The 21,574-nt window shown below is 35.9% G+C and overlaps 3 protein-coding genes across 6 annotated transcripts; 1 reads left to right on the top strand and 2 right to left on the bottom strand.

Moving 5' to 3' along the window:
• Positions 1 to 720: 720 nt before the first annotated feature.
• On the bottom strand, positions 721 to 8,496 carry LOC136826248 (thialysine N-epsilon-acetyltransferase-like). Of its 4 annotated transcripts, none has more exons than XM_067083373.1 (8): positions 8,376 to 8,432; positions 6,182 to 6,216; positions 5,178 to 5,298; positions 4,018 to 4,223; positions 3,510 to 3,661; positions 2,577 to 2,704; positions 1,625 to 1,824; positions 721 to 979 (listed from the first exon to the last, which is right to left on the bottom strand). In XM_067083373.1, exons 3-8 carry the CDS (start codon positions 5,290 to 5,292, stop codon positions 809 to 811), a joined length of 972 nt encoding a protein of 323 aa, XP_066939474.1. In that variant the 5' UTR covers positions 5,293 to 5,298; positions 6,182 to 6,216; positions 8,376 to 8,432; the 3' UTR covers positions 721 to 808. The 4 variants fall into 4 exon arrangements, with proteins under 4 accessions (XP_066939474.1, XP_066939472.1, XP_066939473.1 ...); XM_067083371.1 differs by adding an exon at positions 6,411 to 6,524 and having other exon boundaries at positions 5,178 to 6,216; positions 8,376 to 8,407; XM_067083372.1 differs by lacking the exon at positions 6,182 to 6,216 and having other exon boundaries at positions 8,376 to 8,496.
• Mnat9 (microtubule-associated Nat9) lies at positions 5,596 to 6,204 on the bottom strand. Its single transcript, XM_067083602.1, has one exon. It carries the CDS (start codon positions 6,202 to 6,204, stop codon positions 5,596 to 5,598), a length of 609 nt encoding a protein of 202 aa, XP_066939703.1.
• Positions 8,497 to 10,223: 1,727 nt separating the features above from the next.
• On the top strand, positions 10,224 to 21,540 carry LOC136826247 (novel acetylcholine receptor chaperone). Its single transcript, XM_067083370.1, has 4 exons — positions 10,224 to 10,380; positions 14,526 to 14,664; positions 14,928 to 15,034; positions 18,721 to 21,540. The coding sequence occupies exons 1-4, from the start codon at positions 10,270 to 10,272 to the stop codon at positions 18,892 to 18,894; spliced, it is 531 nt and encodes a 176-aa protein (XP_066939471.1). The 5' UTR covers positions 10,224 to 10,269; the 3' UTR covers positions 18,895 to 21,540.
• Positions 21,541 to 21,574: the final 34 nt, after the last annotated feature.

Here is a 21,574-nt window from a genome sequence, read left to right as displayed (position 1 = left end):
AAATTATAGTGGTACTCTCATTTATTCCATAAAAAACCACTAGGTGCCTGTCATCTGAAAATGGGTTGGAAATCCTGCAGTAGCCTCCATCTTTTACCTGTTCTTATCCTTCCTTTAGTCATTGCTCATTATTTGTGGCCTATAGGATTTATAAGCTCACATCTTCTACAACTTAAAAGGAACCCAGTGACACACACGAGCCTCAGTCCCTGACTCACAGAGTCCAAAAAAACTCTTGCGGGCCCACTCGTCACTCTCAATCAAGCTGGGAACTTTAATTTTAATGGGGATCTAATGAAAGAACTGCATTTCTAAAACATTAAAAGGTAATTTCCATACAAACTTGTCGATCACATACAGAACGCTTACTACTCATCTCATCTCTAGCTGTTTTGTATCCAGTTTACTTGAATTATGAGGATAGTTTGTTTCTGCTGTTGGGTTCACAGGGGACGTGCATGAACAATTGCTCTTCTGCCCAGAAGGCACCAGAATGGTGTGTAACAGAGGAAATCAGAGACAGTGAAGATGGTCATTATATAACTGATGGGTTTGTATGAAAAAGTTGCATTTTCAAGAACTAAATCTTTCAACTGCAATTTTGGAAACAAAACCAGGAATGTATACCATGATACTAAACTGATTTACAGCATTACTTTCCATGGACCAGAGAGATGGTCACAAAAGCACATAAAATACACAGTAATCAAACCACAAAAATACTCTTGTTTATGTATCTAATATTTTTTTATTCAGAATTCAATATATTCTATTGTTCAACACAGTTGAAACACATATATTAAAAAGGTCAAGAAGTATTTACACATGACAACATAACGTCTTTGGTCATTCTATAAAAATGGAAGCCCCTCTGTTGCGTCATATCTACCGCATCCATATGTTTGTAGAAATCAATACTCGGGGTGTTCCAGTCTAGGACAGCAAAATCACACCGTTTGCCTCCAATGTTAAGACCAGCCTGGAAAAAATAAGAAGTAAAAGTAGGTCAAGGAGTAGTATAAGTAAGCATTTGAGCTACTTATAGCAGCATACAAAACATGGTCACCATACTGGACATTTTAAATTGAGATATAGGAAAATTCACAGGTTTTTTATCTGGTACAGGTAAAGACTTGTTTTTCATTGTTGGGAAAATCAGCTACTAGCTCAGATATTTATTGGTGTGAAAAATATTTGAAAAATTAACATACCAAAAATAGCAGAAATAGAACAAAAGTTTCTTTGGCTAATCTGATGCTGATATTCAGGTTTGGGCTCCAGTGCCTTCCATTCTTCATGAGCCACAAGGGACCTCCCTTTTTTGGCCCAGGGTTTTCTAAAAACTACTCATAGTCTATCTCCATGGCAGACCTCAAGGTAGACACAATGACTGAGGATAACCTTTTGAATTCAACCTGCCTACATCAAATGCCACTGCTGAAATCGAAATCCTCATCGGTGTCCTGGATATATGTATACTGTGTATTCATTCCTGGATAAGAAGTCAAGAGTTTCTTTTCTTTACATGAAACCTTTTCCTTTATCAGAACTTATCCTCAGCTTAGTTTACAGATAACACTGAATGTTACTTCAACAATTCCATAAACAGCTGCAGTAATCTTACCTTAATCACACTTCCCCATAGTGCCATTCCAATTCCCTTTTTCCTGTACTCTGGGGTTACATAAAGATCCTCCATGTATACACCAGGTCCTTCTCCATTGAAAGTGTAGAAAAAGATGCTATATCCAACCAACTGACCCTCTGCTTCTGCCACATAACATTCATAGAATGCTTCACTGCTTTGACTGTCTTCTTCTAAAGCTGGAAAAGAAAATTAATACACCAAGCTTAGTTGGACATCCTTACAAGTATACCTTGTAGAGTTTGTTACAGTTTACATACAAACATTACATTTTTCATGGTATACAGTTGTCAAGTTTCCTACGATGCCTAGCGATGTAGTACAGTACTTGAGAGGTCTAAAGATCAGCACCAAGAATGCAGGCTAAGCATTATTAGAGGAGCTGCTAAAATCCCATAAAAAGATCAAAATCTCTTCCAAAACTTTTTCAATGTTGGTACTGCAGATGATCTATGGAAAGATTATATTCTTTTATATCATATATTTTTCAGGTTTTGCCTATCATTATAAAATTATTATGTCTACTCGCCCTAATTGTTCTTCTTTATCTAGAGTTAGGCCTGTCCCCCTTCCCATGCCAAACTTAATAATATCAATAATATTTATACCTTTATAAATAAGATGCTGACAACAAATACGTCAAATATATAAAATACTTCACTTGTGACATACTGTAATTTTTCAATAACTGAAGATGAGTAACAGCTAATCATAAATTTCTAGTACCTATTGGAAAAGTTATATACTACCTAATTTTTAAAATTTCCAAGGTATTCTACTGCAATGTACTGTAAAACAAAACTCAAGAGATAACACAGTGACAAAATGAAGCAGTCACTGAAACAAATCTATCTTCTTTCATAAAATCCAAGCAAAGGGAGTAAATATTACATAAAGAAATCATTTCTCCCAAACACAGCTCATTACATACTTTTTGCAGTAATCTTAGGGCCATCAGGCATCTTCTCATAATCTGCAAGGTCTTGAATGAGCCTCATAACGCCTTTAAAATCTTCTCTGGTCGCTTCCCTTATTTTGGTTCCTTCTACAATTTTACACCTGCAAAGATGAAAGAATAATAATCTACATAATTCATAAAAATAATTACTTCAGCATTCAAGATGCAAGGAAAACAAAAATATTACAATTAAAAGGTGTTTTCCACTCAACAGAGAAATTTGATAATCAACATAGTTCACATCAAGAAGCCTATTACTGAAAATCTCACAGAAACAAGTATTTTTCCTTCTAGGGTGTACTGGTATGTTTTCAGTAATTAATCTTAATGGATACGTGTGTGTGTGTGTGTGTGTGTGTGTGTGTGTGTGTGTGTGTGTGTGTGTGTGTGTGTGTGTGTGTGTGTGTGTGAGAGAGAGAGAGAGAGAGAGAGAGAGAGAGAGAGAGAGAGAGAGAGAGAGAGAGAGAGAGAGAGAGAGAGAGAGATTTATGAAAACTCTACTGAATGAAATAAAATTATATGACAGAGACAGAACAGGTATAGATGAAAATACCAGAAAGCAATAGCAAAAACATACAAAAAATACTGCATTCAAGAAAATATCAGTAATGGGTTTAGGATATGCATGAACTAAGCATGAATGCTGGCTAAAAAATTAAAATTCTACGGATTAACTTGCAATACAGCACAAGTAAAGGAGAGAGGTTATGATTGTGTTGAGAAAAGTCAGTACATGAACTGCAGCTTAGCCAGAAATTGTCTACTGTTTTAATGGTTGCCTCATGTGCCCAAGTAAACACGCAAATATACAATATAATAAAGTTATTTTACTCATTAAATCTACAGTCCTATGTAGATACAGCAGTAGCAGACAGTTCACAAAATTCTTCTTTGTACAGTACCTACCTTTGAGCAAAATGTTCCAAGGCGTTTTGGTTCATTCTGAAGAAAAGCCACTTCTCAATGTCTGTGAGGTCAATAGCACCCTGACTGGTAAGGAATTTATTTCCTGGATAGGCTGTGATATTACAGCGACCGCATCCTCTCTCGAGCGCGACCTAAGAGGAACCAGTCTTTAACAGGCCAATATTTTGGTGAAAAACAATTTGTTTTAGCACAAACCCACAATTGTACATTAGCCTTATCTGCAGCTAGGGGCTGAAGGGATGCTGCAAAGAACCTCAATTGATGCCTACAGTACACCATGTGAGGTGCACTGACAGCATTAACTCCCTATGGGGACACAGTAAGATATGGCAATGATTCAGAATTATATAGTGTAGTCATCATTTCTCTTCCAAACAAAAATACATGCATGTACAACTGGTGATAACTGAAAGCACTAATACAATGCAGCATACTATGAGTAAAATGAGTAGTTTTAAAATACATAAAAAACCAAATCTCAACCTACCTGTACTGCTTTCTTTAGTAAAGATGAGCCAATCCCCTTTTTCCTCTGGGAAGTAACTACAAAGAGTTCCTCTACACAAAGACTTCTACCTTCCCATGTAGAATATGTATTATAAAACAGTACATACCCAATAAGGTCACCTTTGGCATTTTGACAGACATAGATAGTAAAGATTGCTGGCTTTCCAGCAGCATCATCTTCTAAATCTGTAAAGAGGGATAAATAGGATTTTTGTATTTTTGTACCTTAATATTTATTGTTTATCTTACACTTCACTGCTAAAATGTTTTTGGTTATAGACAACAGAAGATTTCTGGATAAAGATCAATCAGCTTCAGAGAAGATACCACATACTGGTAACCTGTTCAAAAACAGGGCCATTTTGCAAGTGAAGGTAGCCTATTCCCATTCTGGCTGATGTTGAAACATTCTGGTTTCAATTTCCATTCATTGGATCTAGGTGGATACCATTTAAGCCAGTGATAGTTATCCTATTCCCTTTTCATTTTAACTTTAAAAGTTCTCTTATTATTATTTTTGTTGCTGTTCTTTTCATTGTTAAGGCTGGTTCTTGCTAAATAAGTTTAGCATTTCAAAACCACTTGACCTGTCTGAAATTTCCAGGGTACTTATTCTACACAAAATCACTAAAGTAACCAACAATGTTTTTCTAGAAAACATTTATTTCCTCTATCTCAGTGGTGTCCTAGGTGGCCTTGATAATTCCTTTGAAACTTGAGTGAAAGCTCAATTTCATTATTTAGTCATTATGTGGCAACATCTACTAAAATAAGGAAATTATTTGTAATGATGCTTGTCTATAATGCACTATTTTGCCAACTTGGAGCAGAATAATTTCTCTATCAGTGATAAATAAAGCTTGTGTGAAATATAAACATTTTATTTGAGTAGGAACATATCATGCACCATTTATAAGTAAAGAATGAAGATTACACTGTTAGGCTGCAATATAGCAGCTGAAAATTACTTAAACAAATAAAGTTGAATTGAAGAAAGATCAACTAACTGAACACTTATTAGGCAACTGGAAATCTAAACTGCCTAGTGAATACAGCATGAAAGATCTGATTTATAAAAAAGCCAAATACAAAAGCAAAATTATAACACTGGTTAATTGATCCCAAACACATTTATATTACCTTTTTGCGTTAACTGCGATGACGTTAACTGGAGCTCCTTTGATAGTTCTTTGATCAAAACCAGTAATTTTTCACTGTCAGAAGCACTGGCTTTCCTGATTATAGTACCAGACATCTCTGCCTATACAAAACAAAAACAAGTTATTGTCTTAAAAAGAACATTTAATTTACCATACAAACTCCTCACTTATAATTAGCCCATTCTGTAAGCAAGTAAAATACTGATCTTAAAATAAAGAGAAAAGTGGCATGAAGCACTGCACATGCATGGGTGGACCCCCAGGTCCCAAGCAGCTATAAGCCAGCCTTTGTGTTGTCTGGTCCATGAACAGAATGAAACAACAGGGCTTGGAGGTGGGCACCCCCATTATAAGATCAAAATATCATAAAAAAATCACTTCCCTCTTAGTATCACACTTCATTCTAAATCTTCATTTTCATGTGGAACAACACTACAATGTTTTGTGTTCTCACTTAACCAGGTTTTCCATGTCTCATTCACTTCACTTTCCATAGTGATCTCCTGGAACACTTGTGACTCGGACACAGTGCAGAAATTCATCTTTTTGAACATACAAATACTTGGAGTGTTCGACATACCAATTTTCACTTGATACTTTGTGATTCCTAAGAATTCCACTCCATAGCGGAACATGAGGAGCATCGCTTCCCAGCCTCGCTTCTTCCCTGCAAAGGCAGTTTCCGCAATCATTATTTCTCCCTCCGCTACAGATTTACCTTCATCTTCACTAAGGTAAAGATTAGTATCACCTATCATGGACTGCTCTTCAGATCCTGTTTCTTCAAAACAGTCTTTGTCTAATATGATAAATGTACATTTGTTATCGTCTTCGTACCATGACTTCTGCATCTCATATTCTTCCTCTTCGGTAAGAGGCTCAGATGCAGTAAGTTCCTGCAATCTCGGTGACTGCATCCACTTATGATACTTTTCGACGTGGGATTTCTTGTACGGCACAAGAATGACTTTGTTGCCTACTAACTGTGTTTTGCCATTAATCTTCATAATGTACAGGTCCTGAAACATGACAGAACCTTTAAAAGAGGGAAAAGTTTATCTCTAATATTCATTGAGCACAAAAATGCATATATTACATTCATCTTCTACAACATAACATGAAATGTGTAACCATTCACTCATAAAACATTAGTACCTCATTACTTTGTCTGAAAAAAAAATAAAGAAAAATAAAACATCTTCAACATACAAACCATTGTCTTACACTAAATCCTGAACTTAGTATAACATTATTCCATCTGGTAAATGTAGCTGGGTTTGCTCTAGCCCCACTGATTACTGCCAGATTTCTGCAACTCCCATATAACCTAAAGGAATTGAATATTTATTTACAAAACATCTAATAGGGTATGTTGAAATTAATCATATGTCCCTTTCTTTAAAGTTTGGCTATCACTTGATGGGGGTCTTTAGTCATAATAAGATTAAAATTTCATGCATTTTAAAGGATCCCTGGACTTCACAAAAGAATTCCCAGAGCTAGGACTCTACATCCATGTACTGTAGACACATTATGTGATTGGCATGTGGAAAAAGTATCATGAAATTGCAGTTGTATATGCATCTGTCATGGTCTATATCTGTATTTCCTGGATGTCTGATGCTAAACCAGCTGTCAGTGGTGTGGAATTCTACCACTGGATACCAATTAACATCTCAGCCTTAAGTTAAGTATACCTTAGTTTAACCAGACCACTGAGCTGATTAACAGCTCTCCTAGGGCTGACCCAAAGGATTAGACTTATTTTATGTGGCTAAGAACCAGTTGGTTACCTAGCAACGGGACCTACAGCTTATTGTGGAATCTGAACCACATTATACCAAGAAATGAATTTCTATCACCAGAAATAAATTCCTCTAAGTCTGCATTGGCCGTCCGGAGACTCGAACTTGGGCCTAGCAGAGTGCTAGCCAAGAACTCTATCGACTCGCCAAACGAGGAACTACATCTCGGCCTTGAAGGATTAGATTTACAGTCAATGATTTTCAGCAATATCAATTGTCTCTGACCTAAAAGTTAAGTATATCTTAGTTTAACCAGACCACTGAGCTGATTAACAGCTCTCCTAGGGCTGGCCCGAAGGATTAGATTTTATTTTTGAATCTTTATGTGGCTAAGAACCAATTGGTTACCTAGCAACGGGACCTACAGGTTATTGTGGAATCCGAACCACATTATAGCAAGAAATTAATTTCTATCACCAGAAACAAATTCCTCTTGTTCTTCACTGGCCGGTCAGAGATTCGAACTCGGGACCAACAGAGTGGTAGCTGAGAACAGAACCCGCTCACCCAGCGAGGAACTTGTCTCTGACCTTATGCTGCCTTCACAAGTGAGGATATACATCAGAATTAGGCCTACCACTGAATCTGTAGCAGTGCTTTCTGTCAACGCCAACTGGCTAAGTAAGGATCCAGTACCATAGGTTAGATTAGGTAAAGAAAGGTATGGTTAAAATGCATCCCTGTGGCCACTCTAGATCAGGTTAGGTGGGGTATGCCCCCGTGGACCAGGTAAGGGCCCTGTGCCATAGGTGAGGTTAGGTTAGATCAGTTAAGCATTTTACACCATACCTGTTAATGTCAAATGCCTTATTTTTGGTTCCCCACCCCCTAAAACCCATTTCCCACTGGGGTTTCATAATAGCTGTTATATATATAAGCTATAGGGGGAGATGAGTTACAAAAACAATTGGTTTGTATAAAAAATAATGATAAATGCACATAAAACAATCGTTAAGGAGAAGGAAAATTTACGGATAATGTAGAATAAGCCTATTTAGAGAGGAATTAAAGTATCATAGCATTAATCAATTTATGGACCATGTAAGCCTATTTAGAGAGAAATTAAAGTATTATAGCATTAATCAATAATCATATAAAATTATAATCAATATTATAAAATTATCAAGTCACAAAAGAGATCAAGTATCAATCAATAATTATACAAATTACAAAATTAACGATTAAAACATAATCAATATCCTGGCCTAATATGATACAATTATCATGTTATATGAGAGAGAGATTATATAGCAATAATATTTCACTCAGTCTAAGGTGATCTTTTGCTTTATTTTATTTCAAAGTATAAAACTGAAATGACTGCCCGTGCAGTCTTTATAACTTCAATAACATTATTTATAAGTAAATCTTACCTATAATATTATTACAACACTTCTTACGTCACTGTCAGGCATGAATTATGTCAACTAGTAGTAACAGCTTGAATATATCTTTGCAACGGCGCTTCAATTGCTTATAAGATTGTTCATGAGCTTTTTGTTGGGTCTTTTCGTTTCATTCCTTCGTTCTTTAAAATATTTCTTTTTACTTCTCTATGCTATTATCAAGAAACAATAACTTTCCAATTACTTCATTTATGTCTTCTTTATAATCGTGTCAGAATTTCAGTGCTCTCTTTTCTGTAATCTGAGCCACACTTAGGCCTATATCTTAAATCGACATTTAACTTTAAAATAAAGTTACCTATTCCTTTCTTTATTCTGTAATTTTTTCTATTTATCACTATCCTGCTACTTTGTGTTGTCTCTTATTTCTGCTTCTAATTTGTTTTTATTTATCTTATTCCTATATTCCTCTTTTCTGCGCAGCCTATACATTTGTTTTGGAAAACCACATCTTCAGAATTTCTTTTGGTGTACTTCTTAATGCACTGTATATCTTAATTTGACCCAATATTCAATTCTTTGTGACATTTCCAGGTCAATGTTAACAATCAAGCAACTTTTTCTTGTGCTAAAGAAAGACGATAAATCAATTTTCAATAAAGATCATAATCTCAAGTCTAACTGGATCTGAAAAGGTGAGCTAGACCTATATAGCCTATGCAGTATTACCTTGTTTACACGTAAAAAGCTTCGTAATATCAGCTTATATCCGATTTTAAACTTGGGGTTTACTTGCAATTTATTTCACCAAAATACTCATGAGCCTGCTTACGACTGGTTCAAATGGGCACGTTTGTCCAGTAAACTGAAGTATATTTTTCATTGCCAAACTCTATATCCTTCATAGGTCTACAGCACATTTACTCATTCACTCACTTATTCATTGTTGATTATTATATTTAATAAAGTAATCAATTAAAATATCTAGAAATACAGTTGGATTTATTTTACACTTACAGATATAAAATTCAGTTGTAAAAGACTCTAAGGGGTTTTGTACAAATATTTCACTGCATTTTTTAGTCAACTGAAAATATAAATATGTTGAAATGATTAAGAATATTTCTTAATGTTATAATTAGCCATTTTATCCACCAATTTATAAAATTGGACCTTCATTTAAAGAATACAATATATATATATATATATATATATATATATATATATATATATGTGTGTGTATGTGTGTGTATATACAGTATATATACGTATGGTTGTGCAATGTAATTGTAAATATAATATAATTATGAAGTTAGTAATGAAGTAATATAATTCACACACACACACACACAGAGAGAGAGAGAGAGAGAGAGAGAGAGAGAGAGAGAGAGCGTATAAAATATCGAGCGTGGTCGCTAAGAAGGTTTAATGGGAAAGCTCACTCATATATAGTACACGAAGGGAGATCGATAAAGGGAGCGTACTCTGCCGCTCTCTTGGCTAACGTGCGGAAAAAATGCTCAAATATAAATAAAAACATAAAATAAGAAATGGTGATTTATGAAAAAATTACAGATTTATTTTTCAACTAAACCTTCATCAAATAACAAACTTCAGCGAGGAGTACATTCAAAAATATCTAAACCGGCTGGAGAGAATGCCGCCATGTTTACGCACCAGGGAGCTTTCTTCTTCTTTTTTTTTTATTCACGAACGCTGAAACAGATCGGGGATAAAGGGGGAAGAGAGAGAGAGAGAGAGAGAGAGAGAGAGAGAGAGAGAGAGAGAGAGAGAGAGAGAGAGAGAGAGAGAGAGAGAGAGAGAGAGAGAGAGCTATAGCCATCCCCATCTCTAACATCGCGCAGGCGCTCGCCAGACAAACACCACTCGCTCTGCTCCGGCCAGTCAGCCTGCTTTAGCCATGGCGTCCATAGTGTTAAAGTCGCTTTCGGTGTTACTGGGGATTTTCTTTATATTTGTAGGCACGACGAAATTAACGCCAAAAATTAGTAAAGAACTCCATAAGGATCTGGTGAGTGGAGCGTTCCTTGAGGCCCCAGGGGTCGATGGTATTACAGATCCGAAGAAACCTTTCCGCTGGAAGGCTTTATATTATTTTTTTTTTCTTTTTTTTTTATTTCGGTGTAAGGTGAGGTCTGGAGAGAAAGAGAGAGAGAGAGCGAGTAAGAGTAAGAGAGAGGAGAGCGGATTTGTCGAACATACAGATATTATACAAGGGAAAACTGGGGGAAATTACTCTGTGTATCTCGGCTACGTGAATCGATACGGCATTGGTTCTAAAGTGTAACACGACCACAGGGCGCATTTCGAAAACGAAAATTGAAGGAAAAAATGGATAAAAGAGAGAAAGAGAGAGGGGGAGACTGAGTGAGAGAAGGGCCACCAATCGCAGGATGGAGGCACAAACAGCGTTGATTAAAGTGGCCCTTCAAGATGATCGCCAAAACACACATGGACCACAAATAAAAATTTCGGGGAATCTTTTTCACGGGATTGGTTGTAGGCCGACATATTGTTTCCATATATACATTAATACACATATTATACATACACACATATATATATACATAATACATATATTATATATATATATATATATATATATATATATATATATATATATATATATATATATATATATATATATATATATATATATATATATATATATATATATATAAACGTCTGCTTTGGTCAAACCTAGGTCGAAGAAGGTAGATCATTGACCCATTACCCAAGGGTCGAGAAGCCGACGACACGTGTCCACCTACTACTGACGGGTGGAGGCTGCCGGGCGTCTAGACTCATATACAGTGTCTTCAGAGGCGTTTTCATCTTTACTTTAGGGCAAGAACGAGTTGATGTGATGATGGCGTATGAGTATCATGTATTGAGTTTATATATACGGGGTAGATAGACTTCCTAGTCGTATATTTCTACTATTTTTTAGTGTCGGTCATGTGACAGTTTCCCGGTGCTTTGTGCTTTGTGTTTCCATTGGAACTGCATCTCGATTTGTTTTCACTTAAGTACATCTAACCCCACCTCACCATTTGTACACAAAGTACCCCCTCACCTTTATCTCTTAACTTAGACATTGAGGATATTTTGTTCCAGAGCCTATTTCGTTAGACCTAACCGGCAATTTCAGTTTCTTTGCGTGACACAACACCTGACCATATTTCCTCAAATAAGGAAATATTAAAAGCTTAGGCCACTCTTATATGCTCCTCATCCCTTAATATATCCAGAACTTTGTAGAATAGTAAGCTTCATTATATCCTTAGAGTGTTTTATATTTCTTAGTTTGAGAATGCCAGAGTTTACTAGTTTGCTATATTCTCATATCTTTAAGCACTCTGTTGTCAACCTTACCTCCGATCATTTTGAATCGTGACAGGAAACCCTTCTGGTTGGTCCCTGCTTTGTGTAACCAACCCCGGCCCCCTTGTTCACCAGTACTCACTGATGAATAAGAAGTGATTCCATCTCTTCATTTGTTTCCTATTCAGTTGCTAGCAGGCATCTGCCTTTTCCCTAGAAGCAGTTTCTCTGGTGTCTGTCCGACATTTTCATTATTTTCTCAGCCTGATTCTTAGCTGCCTCTTACTCCTGCAAGGCTGATAAGATTAAGTTGCTGGTTTACCATTAGTATATTTATTCAGATTAGTTACTTCCCCACTTCTGTGAAGATTATAAATATATATACATATATGTTTTAAATAAGCCTCATTTTCTAACAGGGCACTTTTAGTGGGCAATAGCCAGACTGGAGAAAGGTGTGGTGGGTTTAAGATCCTGTTGCATAGTACTAGCTGAGAATGAAAATGATGATAAAAAGTCCATTAATATGACACTGAGTGAATAAAAAGTGTCTTCAAAGTCCGCAGTTGGTCACTTTCCACTTGCCTGAAGGAACCAGCTACTAACGAGTCCAAACAGGGAGAATATTTCCCTATTTCCCTTTTTATGGCCGTTTGGCAAATCTCTCTCTCTCTCTCTCTCTCTCTCTCTCTCTCTCTCTCTCTCTCTCTCTCACGACAAATTGGCATGATTTATTTCTATGTTACTTTGATTTTCCTTTTATTTTAGCACTTGCAGTACGTTTGATGTTTCTTAGACATGTTTTGTATTTTAATTATATTGTGGTTTACCTGTATGTATTCCGAGGCTACACTCAAGCATTCTCACTGCATTTCAGTTGAGTTCACACTGTAAGTAGAGATAGTTGATCACTGTATATCTGGTGATTGTAATTGGTACCACACATGAAACAGACGAAAAAAGGATACTTGAATGTAGTTCAGTCCTTAATGAAGCCAGTGGAGGGAATGATAGCAGTTTATGTAACCCTGTGACCACTATCTGAGCAAATCAGCCTATACACTGTGCAGTAGCTAGGCCTAGGCCAACTATGCACATCGAAATATATTGAAGGATATCTGAAAGAATTGTTAATTCTAAAGCATTTACACTAGGCGACAGAAACCTCATAAGTAAAATTAATCAAAATTAACTAAAGGAAATGAATAGTCTTCTAGAAGGTACTTAAGAAGAGGAAATGGAAGAAATAACGCAAGAGTTCATTAAAAGATCTGATTAAAAACTTTTAAATGATTCCATAAAACGAATATTTTCTCATCAGGAGACGTTGCTGTTTCATAACGTTTATGAATCTCTGTGAGCAGAGTGATGTGTTTAATAAAAGGTGCTTCAACTTATTAAGTTTAATGTATCACGTGTATGAGAGAGAGAGAGAGAGAGAGAGAGAGAGAGAGAGAGAGAGAGAGAGAGAGAGAGAGAGAGAGAGAGAGATGCTTAGCCTAGACATTTCATGAAAGCACATTATCTCACGAAATCAACTATTTCATTAAAACAATTGTATTCATCTGTTTTTATTTACTTATTTTTTAAGGTACAAATACACTTCTGTATATTCGATGTGCACATTATCATACACAATGCAGAAAATAAACTACTTTTTTTCTTGCAATTGCAACTAAAACAAACCAATTTTATTTCCTTCACTAAATCATTAGTTTCCTCATCTAAAAACTATGTGTTTTCATAACAATAAACACTCTCTGCTGACTTTGTGGCCCCCAAAGATATCTCTGGGGGACATTAGGTCTAATGACAGTTGTTTCACATATGGTGGATCAGATGACAAAAGAGCTCTCTGTATGATTATCTTTCTTCGTATTTAAAATTTGCATTTATTTAGATGTTTCTGCTTGCCAGAATTAAGGTCTCTTTGTGTTCTAAAACAGAAAAGCTCTTCTGTTTCTTGTTTACGGTACGGACTTAAACAGCTCATTTAAGTCTGTTTTCTGTTTGACAAAATAAAAACAAAACTCTTTTTTTTTATTCACAGACAAACAGATCATTTAAGTCTATTTTCTGTTGACAAAAGCAAAAAACTTCAGTTGTTCCTTACTCACAGACAAAGCCTACAAACCTAGCCTCACGTTCCTTAAAACCTCGGTCTAATTAACAAAGGGAAGTTCCTTTACTGGGTAGCACCCAAAATTACACCACTCCTGCCTTGTGTGTGTGTGTGTGTGTCATTTCCGCAAAGGTAGCAGAAGCCAATAATGAGAGGAAGTTCCTTTGCACCAGCTGTGTTCCGTTACGCGGGACAAACTCGCGCCATACTGGTCCACCTGGACCACATTCAAGCTGGTCCAATTAGGACAATCATTCAGCTGTTATTTTTGGGCTCTTGAGACGTTAAAATTGGGTCAGTCGGATTCTGGGATAATGTCGTCATTGTTGATATTAGTCTATTGATTAGAATTATTGTTTTGAACTTCATTTTATGATTATATTGATTGATTGATTGTTAATACTTTTTTACGTTTGATTTCGCTAAATATTCTCTATGGCAATCTGATAACTTTGTCTTAGCATAAAAGAATTTTACCTACATTTCAAACACACACATACGAGTACATGTGCTTAGGATCCCTTTACTTTGGCATTAAGAAAATGATTCGTGCTCTGATCTTGGAACGACTTGCCCTAAGTATCAAAAGTACCATTTACCCTATTGAAAAGCCCTTTCCTTTGGTTCAATCTAGTTCTGTTTATTCATAGCCTTTGAATAAACATCACCCCATCATCAGGAGTTTATTAACTCCTTCATTTTCCTTCCAGAGAAAAGAATTCGCACGTTACAGTAAAGTGTTCCCGCTATCGCAGACGTTAGAGTTTAAAATTCCCTCGAAGTGGTACCGACGGACCGTTGGAGGATTAGAGGTCCTGTGTGGGTTCTGCCTTACTTTCATCCCATCAAGTAAGTGTTTAAACTATTAATATTAATGTTTTTTCCCTGTAAAACGCTGCTAAACGATATAACACTTGATTTCTCAGTGTAACCTAGGCCTAGGTCAGTTATAGGACTAACGTAGACTCTCCATTGACGTCCCATAGCCTAAAGTTGGTTTTCAGATATCTGTAGTGATAATTGCTGCGGAAACGTGCTTAAGATAATAAAAAATACACTATATTGATTGAGCTTTTTGTATGTTTAATATGTTGTTTCTCCCTTTTCAACAGAAAGAATAAAGCAAGCGGCAAATTTGGTGCTAGTAATTATGATGTTGTTTGCTACCTACAACCACTGGATGGTTGGAGACAAGTTCGAAAGATTAGCGCCCTCTTTGGTGAGTATGGATTCTGTATTTCTTCGTTATAGTTAACTCCTGTATTTCTGTTATTTTTAGAAGTAGTATGACTTGTATTAAATATAATGATTCACTTTATTTGCTTTTTTTCTGAGTCTATGTAAGTTAATTACACAAAAAGGACCTACCTTGGGTCGTCGGGAGTCAAATTCCGAAAGTATACTGCTAATTCTGCTTGGCATACACATACATAAGCACGCATACTTACATACACAAAGTTTGTAATCCAGTAAGATAACCAAATGGTTTTATTCTTAAAGAGAATTTTAAGTTGCGGTGCAAAATTATAAGCAAACCTGCCCTCATCAGTCTTATCCATGTATCATTAGAAAGTTGGTAAGTAGCAGTGTTTATGAAAATCACTTAGCAAAACTTATGTTCTGTACGTCTAAGACTCTCAAACAAGTGGGCATAAACTATTAGGCTGTGCTGTACACAGATTAAGGAGCATGAAACTTAGTTGAACACTCAGTCAAAACCCCAAATATTTTAGCAATGTTTGCATAAAAAAAGAGTCCTGGTTTCCAAGGTAGGGACCAGTGGTTTGTAAATATAAGGAAATCAGAGGACGTTCGTTGTCAAATTCCTTTAGGTACTGTACAAAGTTTGGTTCTGAAAGAGTATCAAAAAAGTGGATGGGACTGTTTGGTTTCCCAGTTTAGGCTTGACCAAAGGCTTCCGGTTCAGGTTCACTTTGTACTGGTGTAGCTTTTGCTGATGTTAGTACTATAGCTCAGGTTATGGTCATACCCTATTTATGGAAGGAGCTTCTGAAGGATTCCTGCACTGTATCCTGTATGGAGAAGGGCATCACATTATAGGAATTAAAGAAAAAGAAAGAAAAATTATGAGTGTGGATTAATTTCTAATGTAGGCTAGGGAAACATCCTCCTAACTGTAGTACCATGGTTAACTGGTCTCACCCTGATTACAAAAGGAAATTCTGAAGGATTCCTGCACTCTATCCTATCAGAAGGGCATAACATGATAATAATTACAAAAAAAAATGAAAGAAAACGATGAGTGTTGATTAATTTCTACTGTAGGTCTAGGGAAACATTCTCCAGAATATAGTACCATATCACACCGTGGTGGCTAACTTATCCTATGGTCGTAACCTACCACTTTTGCCTCGTTTGACTGGAATATTCAAGGTTCCATTACTGCCTTATATGTCGAAACAACTTTTTAAACTGAAATACCTTCAAAGAAAATTAATTTTCACTGATTATCGTTTACCTTTTCTCTCTCTTTAAAACCAGATTCATTCCCTTCTCTCTCTCTCTCTCTCTCTCTCTCTCTCTCTCTCTCTCTCTCTCTCTCTCTCTCTCTCTCTCTCTCTCTCACATGCGGTGGGGGCGAGGACTTCAACTTAAAGAAATAGCTTTCGAAATGTGAGTCTTTTAATAAAATTATTCCATTCAATGCATCTTTTTTTCAATACTTATCTTCTAATGAGAAAACATCTCACACTTTTTGTTTCTCGTCGTTTTTGCCTCAAACTGCTCTCATTTTTGTCCACCTAGCCTAATTTTCTGATACCGTTATTAAAATTATTCTTTTTACTCTGTTTTTCATGCAGATAGTTTCAATACCTGCAACTTTTTATTTACTAGTCTCAGTTCAGAGAAAATCTGAGCTGACAGACAGATGTCTTAACTTCCTGTTGCTGTTTTCATTCGAGTGTCTAAGTGATTCATAATCTTTCAATTTTCTTCAAGTTCATTTTCATATCATTTTGATTACTGGAATATAAGCAGAAAATGTTTACAAGCTTTGCTGAATGTTGGCCCAATTGTTAACAACGCAGTCTAGATAAAGGTTTTCAAAATAGCTATAACTTAGAATAACTTTATTAACTTACCACAGAACTGATTTCCATGCATATAAACTGATACACAAAGAAGTAAAAACATATCAACACTTTTTAACAAGCATTCGAAACACATTTACGGCCTGCATGCACACGTGTGAGCCTGGTGGGCCTATACATAGCTACGCTGACACGAGCTTGCTCTCTTCCCACATTGGTTTATCATAATTTCATTCCGTTATTTTATCACTTCCGAAACAAATTGCACGAAATCAATCAGATTTTATTTTATGTATGTTTCTTGGATAGACAATCTGGGCTCAGATATATAGACAATCTATGTGTGTATGAACCTGAGACTTAAGCAGATGAAGCCTATGTGGTTCATGATTGCAACCGTCAGAGTCTACTCTGGGCTCTGAATGTTCTCTTCATGATGCCATCTTGGTAAAAATCCTTATCCTTCTCTTATTACCCTCTGTTTTTGCCCTTGCTCACAGAATTCCACGGATTTTCTCAAATTTATTTTATTTCTTGCTGTGAGTCTAGGGCCTCTAGGCTATACTCTCACCCACACGCCATAGCTCTCATCGGATCTCACAGTGAGAGGCTTCCATTGAGGTTCTTACTCATGTTTTTATTAACGAGAGAGAGAGAGAGAGAGAGAGAGAATCGTTAACCTAACAAAGTTCTCAAGAACTTTTGTGAATCTATGGCTCTCTGTTGCAAGGTAGGCTCGTTGTCTCTCTTCTACATGCATTATTTCGATCGTTCCTCCACTAAGTTCAAGAGGAGATTGTTATTGGACCATGTAACAACCGTTAGGCCACTTTTCTCCAAATTTACGACGTGGATGTCAGTAAACCTTGGGTCAAACAGTGCAAAAACTGTTTGGTATATATATATATATATATATATATATATATATATATATATATATATATATATATATATATATATATATATATATATATATATATATATATATATACTCCATCCCACTGTCAAACGAAAAACAACACAAAACATATTTAAATTAAACATTCAAAAAGACAACATGATGTTGTTTTTACCGTTGAGGAAAAAGATACATAAATAGGAAAGAAAAAAATACTTTTTTCATCTTAAGTTTGCCGGAGGTATTTTTCGCTTAGGTAAGCATAGCAATCTCCAGCTTATGGGCCTAAGTGTATACGTTCATGCTTTCTTTAGCTTATTTGTCGTACTTTCAGCTTCTAGATGTTGGTTTGAGCCTAAAAAATGTGATTATTTTTATCAATAAGTACGTACTTTATAGACATATAAGAAATTCGTAATTTTTAAACTATAATCCTACAAGAATCAGTTTCATAGACTTAACTTTAGAAAATCTTTGGTTGATTGTATATCTCTCTTTGTATGTTTGTCATCAGATGACAATCCACCTTAGTTTATAATTATTGACACTAACCTTAGTTTTTACTTATACATTAAGGTCTATGTCGGTTTATAAAGTAACTGTATGTGAGTTGGAGTGCTGTAGTCTCCGAACAATTGTTCAGGAGAGGTGGAATCTCCCAGACCATGGAGCTAGTACTACAGAATGAATTCTACTTTACCACTCTAATACATCCTCTTTAGAAAGCAATCTTGGTTATTAAAAAATACTCACAGTAACACGAGTCTCAAAATGGAGAGAGAAATCTACAGTTTTGTAATTATAAAAATATATTTTAGACAAAGTTATACAGCGAGCTTCGAGATTCAGTTTTGTACAGTTACGTAACTGTGGATTTGTTTCTTCAAATCTTGGTTACTGGATAGTCCTATACACATTTTTATATATATTTATTATATATTTCTTCTTTTTCAGGTTTTCTTCTTCATGTTGACCTGTAGAATGATCGTCGAGTACCAGATACGAAGGAAAGAGAAACAAGATAAAGTCAAATCGTCAGCAACTGCGGATTCCGCCGTTAAAGAGTCTACTGATTCCGCACCGACGGCAACTCCAGTTCCGCACACCAAGTCTAAGAAGTCAGACTGAGTCAGCAAATGGGATTTTAAATTGTTAAAATCGGTGGTATTATTATTATTATTATTATTATTATTATTATTATTATTATTATTATTATTATTATTATTATTATTAAGAGACATGCCAGTATTTCTTCCTTCACATGATCATACTGACAAACTTTGCCCATTGAGTCACGAAACACAGTTGTTTTTTGGGTTAAAAGTTGCCACTTTTTTTGTGGTTGGTTTGAAGAGAATTTTGGGTAGTCTTACTACTTGTACTGATAAAGTGAAGCCGTTATGCTATGGCCGCCTAAATCAGGTTCTTTTAAGTTGCCGAAGTCACACAAAATTGACACAATATCCCCCTTTTCCTTGCCCAGATCAGTTCACACCCGAAAACAACTCCCTCCTTTGTTGTTTTTAATCGCTGTTTTCCTATTATTCCACAATACAAAATGTGCTCAAGAGGTAGGAATTAGAATATTAGAAATATACTTTTACAAATTTCGACGAAATTTACTCTGCAGAAACTGTAAATGTAAATGAAAAACCTAGCGTAAGACCTTAGGAAACAAATTAGTGTGGTAGGCCTACACAGCCTGACTCTGATCCAGAGGTGAGGATCGCTTTTTACAAAGCAATCTTAAGTATCCAATGACCGTTTTCTTTAGATAATACCTCGTATAATTTATATTCCCTATCGTTTCCTTCTTAGAAATATGCAAATCAACACTCCCCCATCCCCATGATACGCACCATATTTTATTGCCAAAGTAGTTTCTTCTGAGAATCATTAGAGTTTTAATTCTGATTCGTGTCCCCAAGTCAAAATAAAGGTTGCCTTTGAACCCTGTTTTGAACGTGAAAGCACCAAAATTGTTCCCAAAATGTTATATTCTAGTAATGTTGGGATTCCAGGTTTCGTATCTATTCGAAGTTTAAGATGGAATTTGCGACTTTCTAACTGAATGTATGAAGCTCTATGAGCATTTATGCTTAATGAACGAATTTTTAAAATGCATTATTAGTTAGATTTATTTAAATTATTGAAGAAAATGCTTCATCACGGTAAGCCACTGTGAGTCTAAAGGCTTACCCAGTTCAGAGTACTACTCGTTCAGTATTACCAACATTACATTCAGCAATCCCAACAACAGTCTGGAACAATTTCGGTGACTTAACGTTCTCTAAAAAAAAAAAAAGTAAATAAATAAATAAATAAAAACCAATTCTTGACCCTGTTAGTGCATGAAACCCGAAAACTATCTTGTATCACTTATGCCTTATGAGAATCAGCCTTCGAGGCAAAAACACTACAACCATTGTAGTCTGAATGTGATTGCAAGTCATCATTCAAAAATAGAAAGAAGAAGAATCTAGACGGACGTCTTCTTCACAAAGTCTTGCTCTTCAAGGTTATATAATAAAAAATCTGCCTCAGTTTAACATTTAGATAATTTCTAGGCTATGAAAAATCGACCATAAGGTCATCTGTAGCTATTAATTACGTTAGTTTGACATTCTTAGGTGTTGTGTTAGGTCTAAAGACGAGAAGAAAAAATATTCTTTATGTATTCACTATACTGTCTTAAGCATTAATCAAGAATCAATTTAAAGTCTCAGTTTGAATTCGTAACGAAAGAGAACGCGAGAGTGTATTGTGAGAGTGTATGTGAGTGTTTAAACACCCCCTAACCCCCCTTTACATGGATATGTAAATAAATATAATAAGCTGTGGTATTCCAATCTGCTTCTAAAAGAGTATTAATAGAGATTCGTATGTATGCTCCCTGATCCACGGACACCATTATTATGTAAATAATGCTCGTTTTTCTGTCAAAGAGCTTTTGACGGACGTTCTAGACCGAGTCACCATTACATTATGGTCTGCAAACAGCAAGAGACGCAGAGAAAAAGGATGTCTTTTTCCTCACACCCCACCTCTGCAAAAAAAAGATAGAATTTCCTTTTGACAGAGAAGCCTTTTTATGGAAGAATATTTTCCAACAGCAATTTGTCATTTACAAGAACAAGTTTTGTGTACATCTGTATGTCTCGGATCACGATGCGAAAATCGCTGTCTGTTGTAAGACGGCGTTCGGGTTTAAAAATGACGATGTTGCCTTGAGAATCATTACAGGATTCGTTAATAGCTTAGTTCTTGGCAACGACGAGGTACTTAGACTGAAATGAACAGTTTTAAGACTAGACTGGTCTCTCTGAACTGCTTTTCAAACAATGCAGAGTTGACGAGAGCCTACCAAGGTGAAGTAGTATGATGTTAGGCCTACTGTCAAACCATCTCTCAGCGCTAGGAAGGAACCAGTCATTCTAGAACGTTAGAAAAATCAACGAATATATTTGTAAGGTATTTTATAGTTAGGATACGGAGTAGGTCTATTGTGAGAGTGTTAAGGTCGGCTCAAAAACACACTAATACCATAGATAACTTCGTCCATTTAACGGACTGAAGTTATAGTGCCAATTAACTCCCGTTTTCGAGCTGAGAAACAAACACTCCAGAGGGAGAGACTACTTGTAAAGTAGTCGAGGATATTTGAACTGCGATTCAAGATGGCTACTTCTCATTCCTTTTGCAATGTGATCTGAGATTCCATGTGTAAGTAAAGTTTGCCTGTTAAATGTTACATAATAAATCATTTCATAATTAGGTTGTGTTTCCATCACCTACGTTGTTTTATGAT

The sequence above is a fragment of the Macrobrachium rosenbergii genome, chromosome 40 (assembly GCF_040412425.1).
Source record: "Macrobrachium rosenbergii isolate ZJJX-2024 chromosome 40, ASM4041242v1, whole genome shotgun sequence".
In the NCBI taxonomy this organism is placed as follows: Eukaryota; Metazoa; Arthropoda; class Malacostraca; order Decapoda; family Palaemonidae; genus Macrobrachium; species Macrobrachium rosenbergii.
The sequence above is the reverse complement of the archived record's forward strand: the minus strand, read 5'-3'. Positions and strand labels throughout refer to the sequence as shown.

What these genes read in the sequence shown, in the direction of transcription:
- LOC136826248 (XM_067083372.1), bottom strand. Translation starts at nt 5,292, where the DNA reads ATGTCTGGTACTATAATCAGGAAAGCCAGTGCTTCTGACAGTGAAAAA. An exon ending in TACTAAAGAAAGCAGTACAG is followed by an intron (nt 3,662 to 4,017) that starts GTAGGTTGAGAT and finishes GGTTCCTCTTAG; the next exon opens with GTCGCGCTCGAGAGAGGATG. An exon ending in CCCTAAGATTACTGCAAAAA is followed by an intron (nt 1,825 to 2,576) that starts GTATGTAATGAG and finishes TTTCTTTTCCAG; the next exon opens with CTTTAGAAGAAGACAGTCAA.
- Mnat9 (XM_067083602.1), bottom strand. Translation starts at nt 6,204, where the DNA reads ATGAAGATTAATGGCAAAACACAGTTAGTAGGCAACAAAGTCATTCTT.
- LOC136826247 (XM_067083370.1), top strand. Translation starts at nt 10,270, where the DNA reads ATGGCGTCCATAGTGTTAAAGTCGCTTTCGGTGTTACTGGGGATTTTC. An exon ending in CCTTACTTTCATCCCATCAA is followed by an intron (nt 14,665 to 14,927) that starts GTAAGTGTTTAA and finishes CCTTTTCAACAG; the next exon opens with AAAGAATAAAGCAAGCGGCA. An exon ending in AAAGATTAGCGCCCTCTTTG is followed by an intron (nt 15,035 to 18,720) that starts GTGAGTATGGAT and finishes CTTCTTTTTCAG; the next exon opens with GTTTTCTTCTTCATGTTGAC.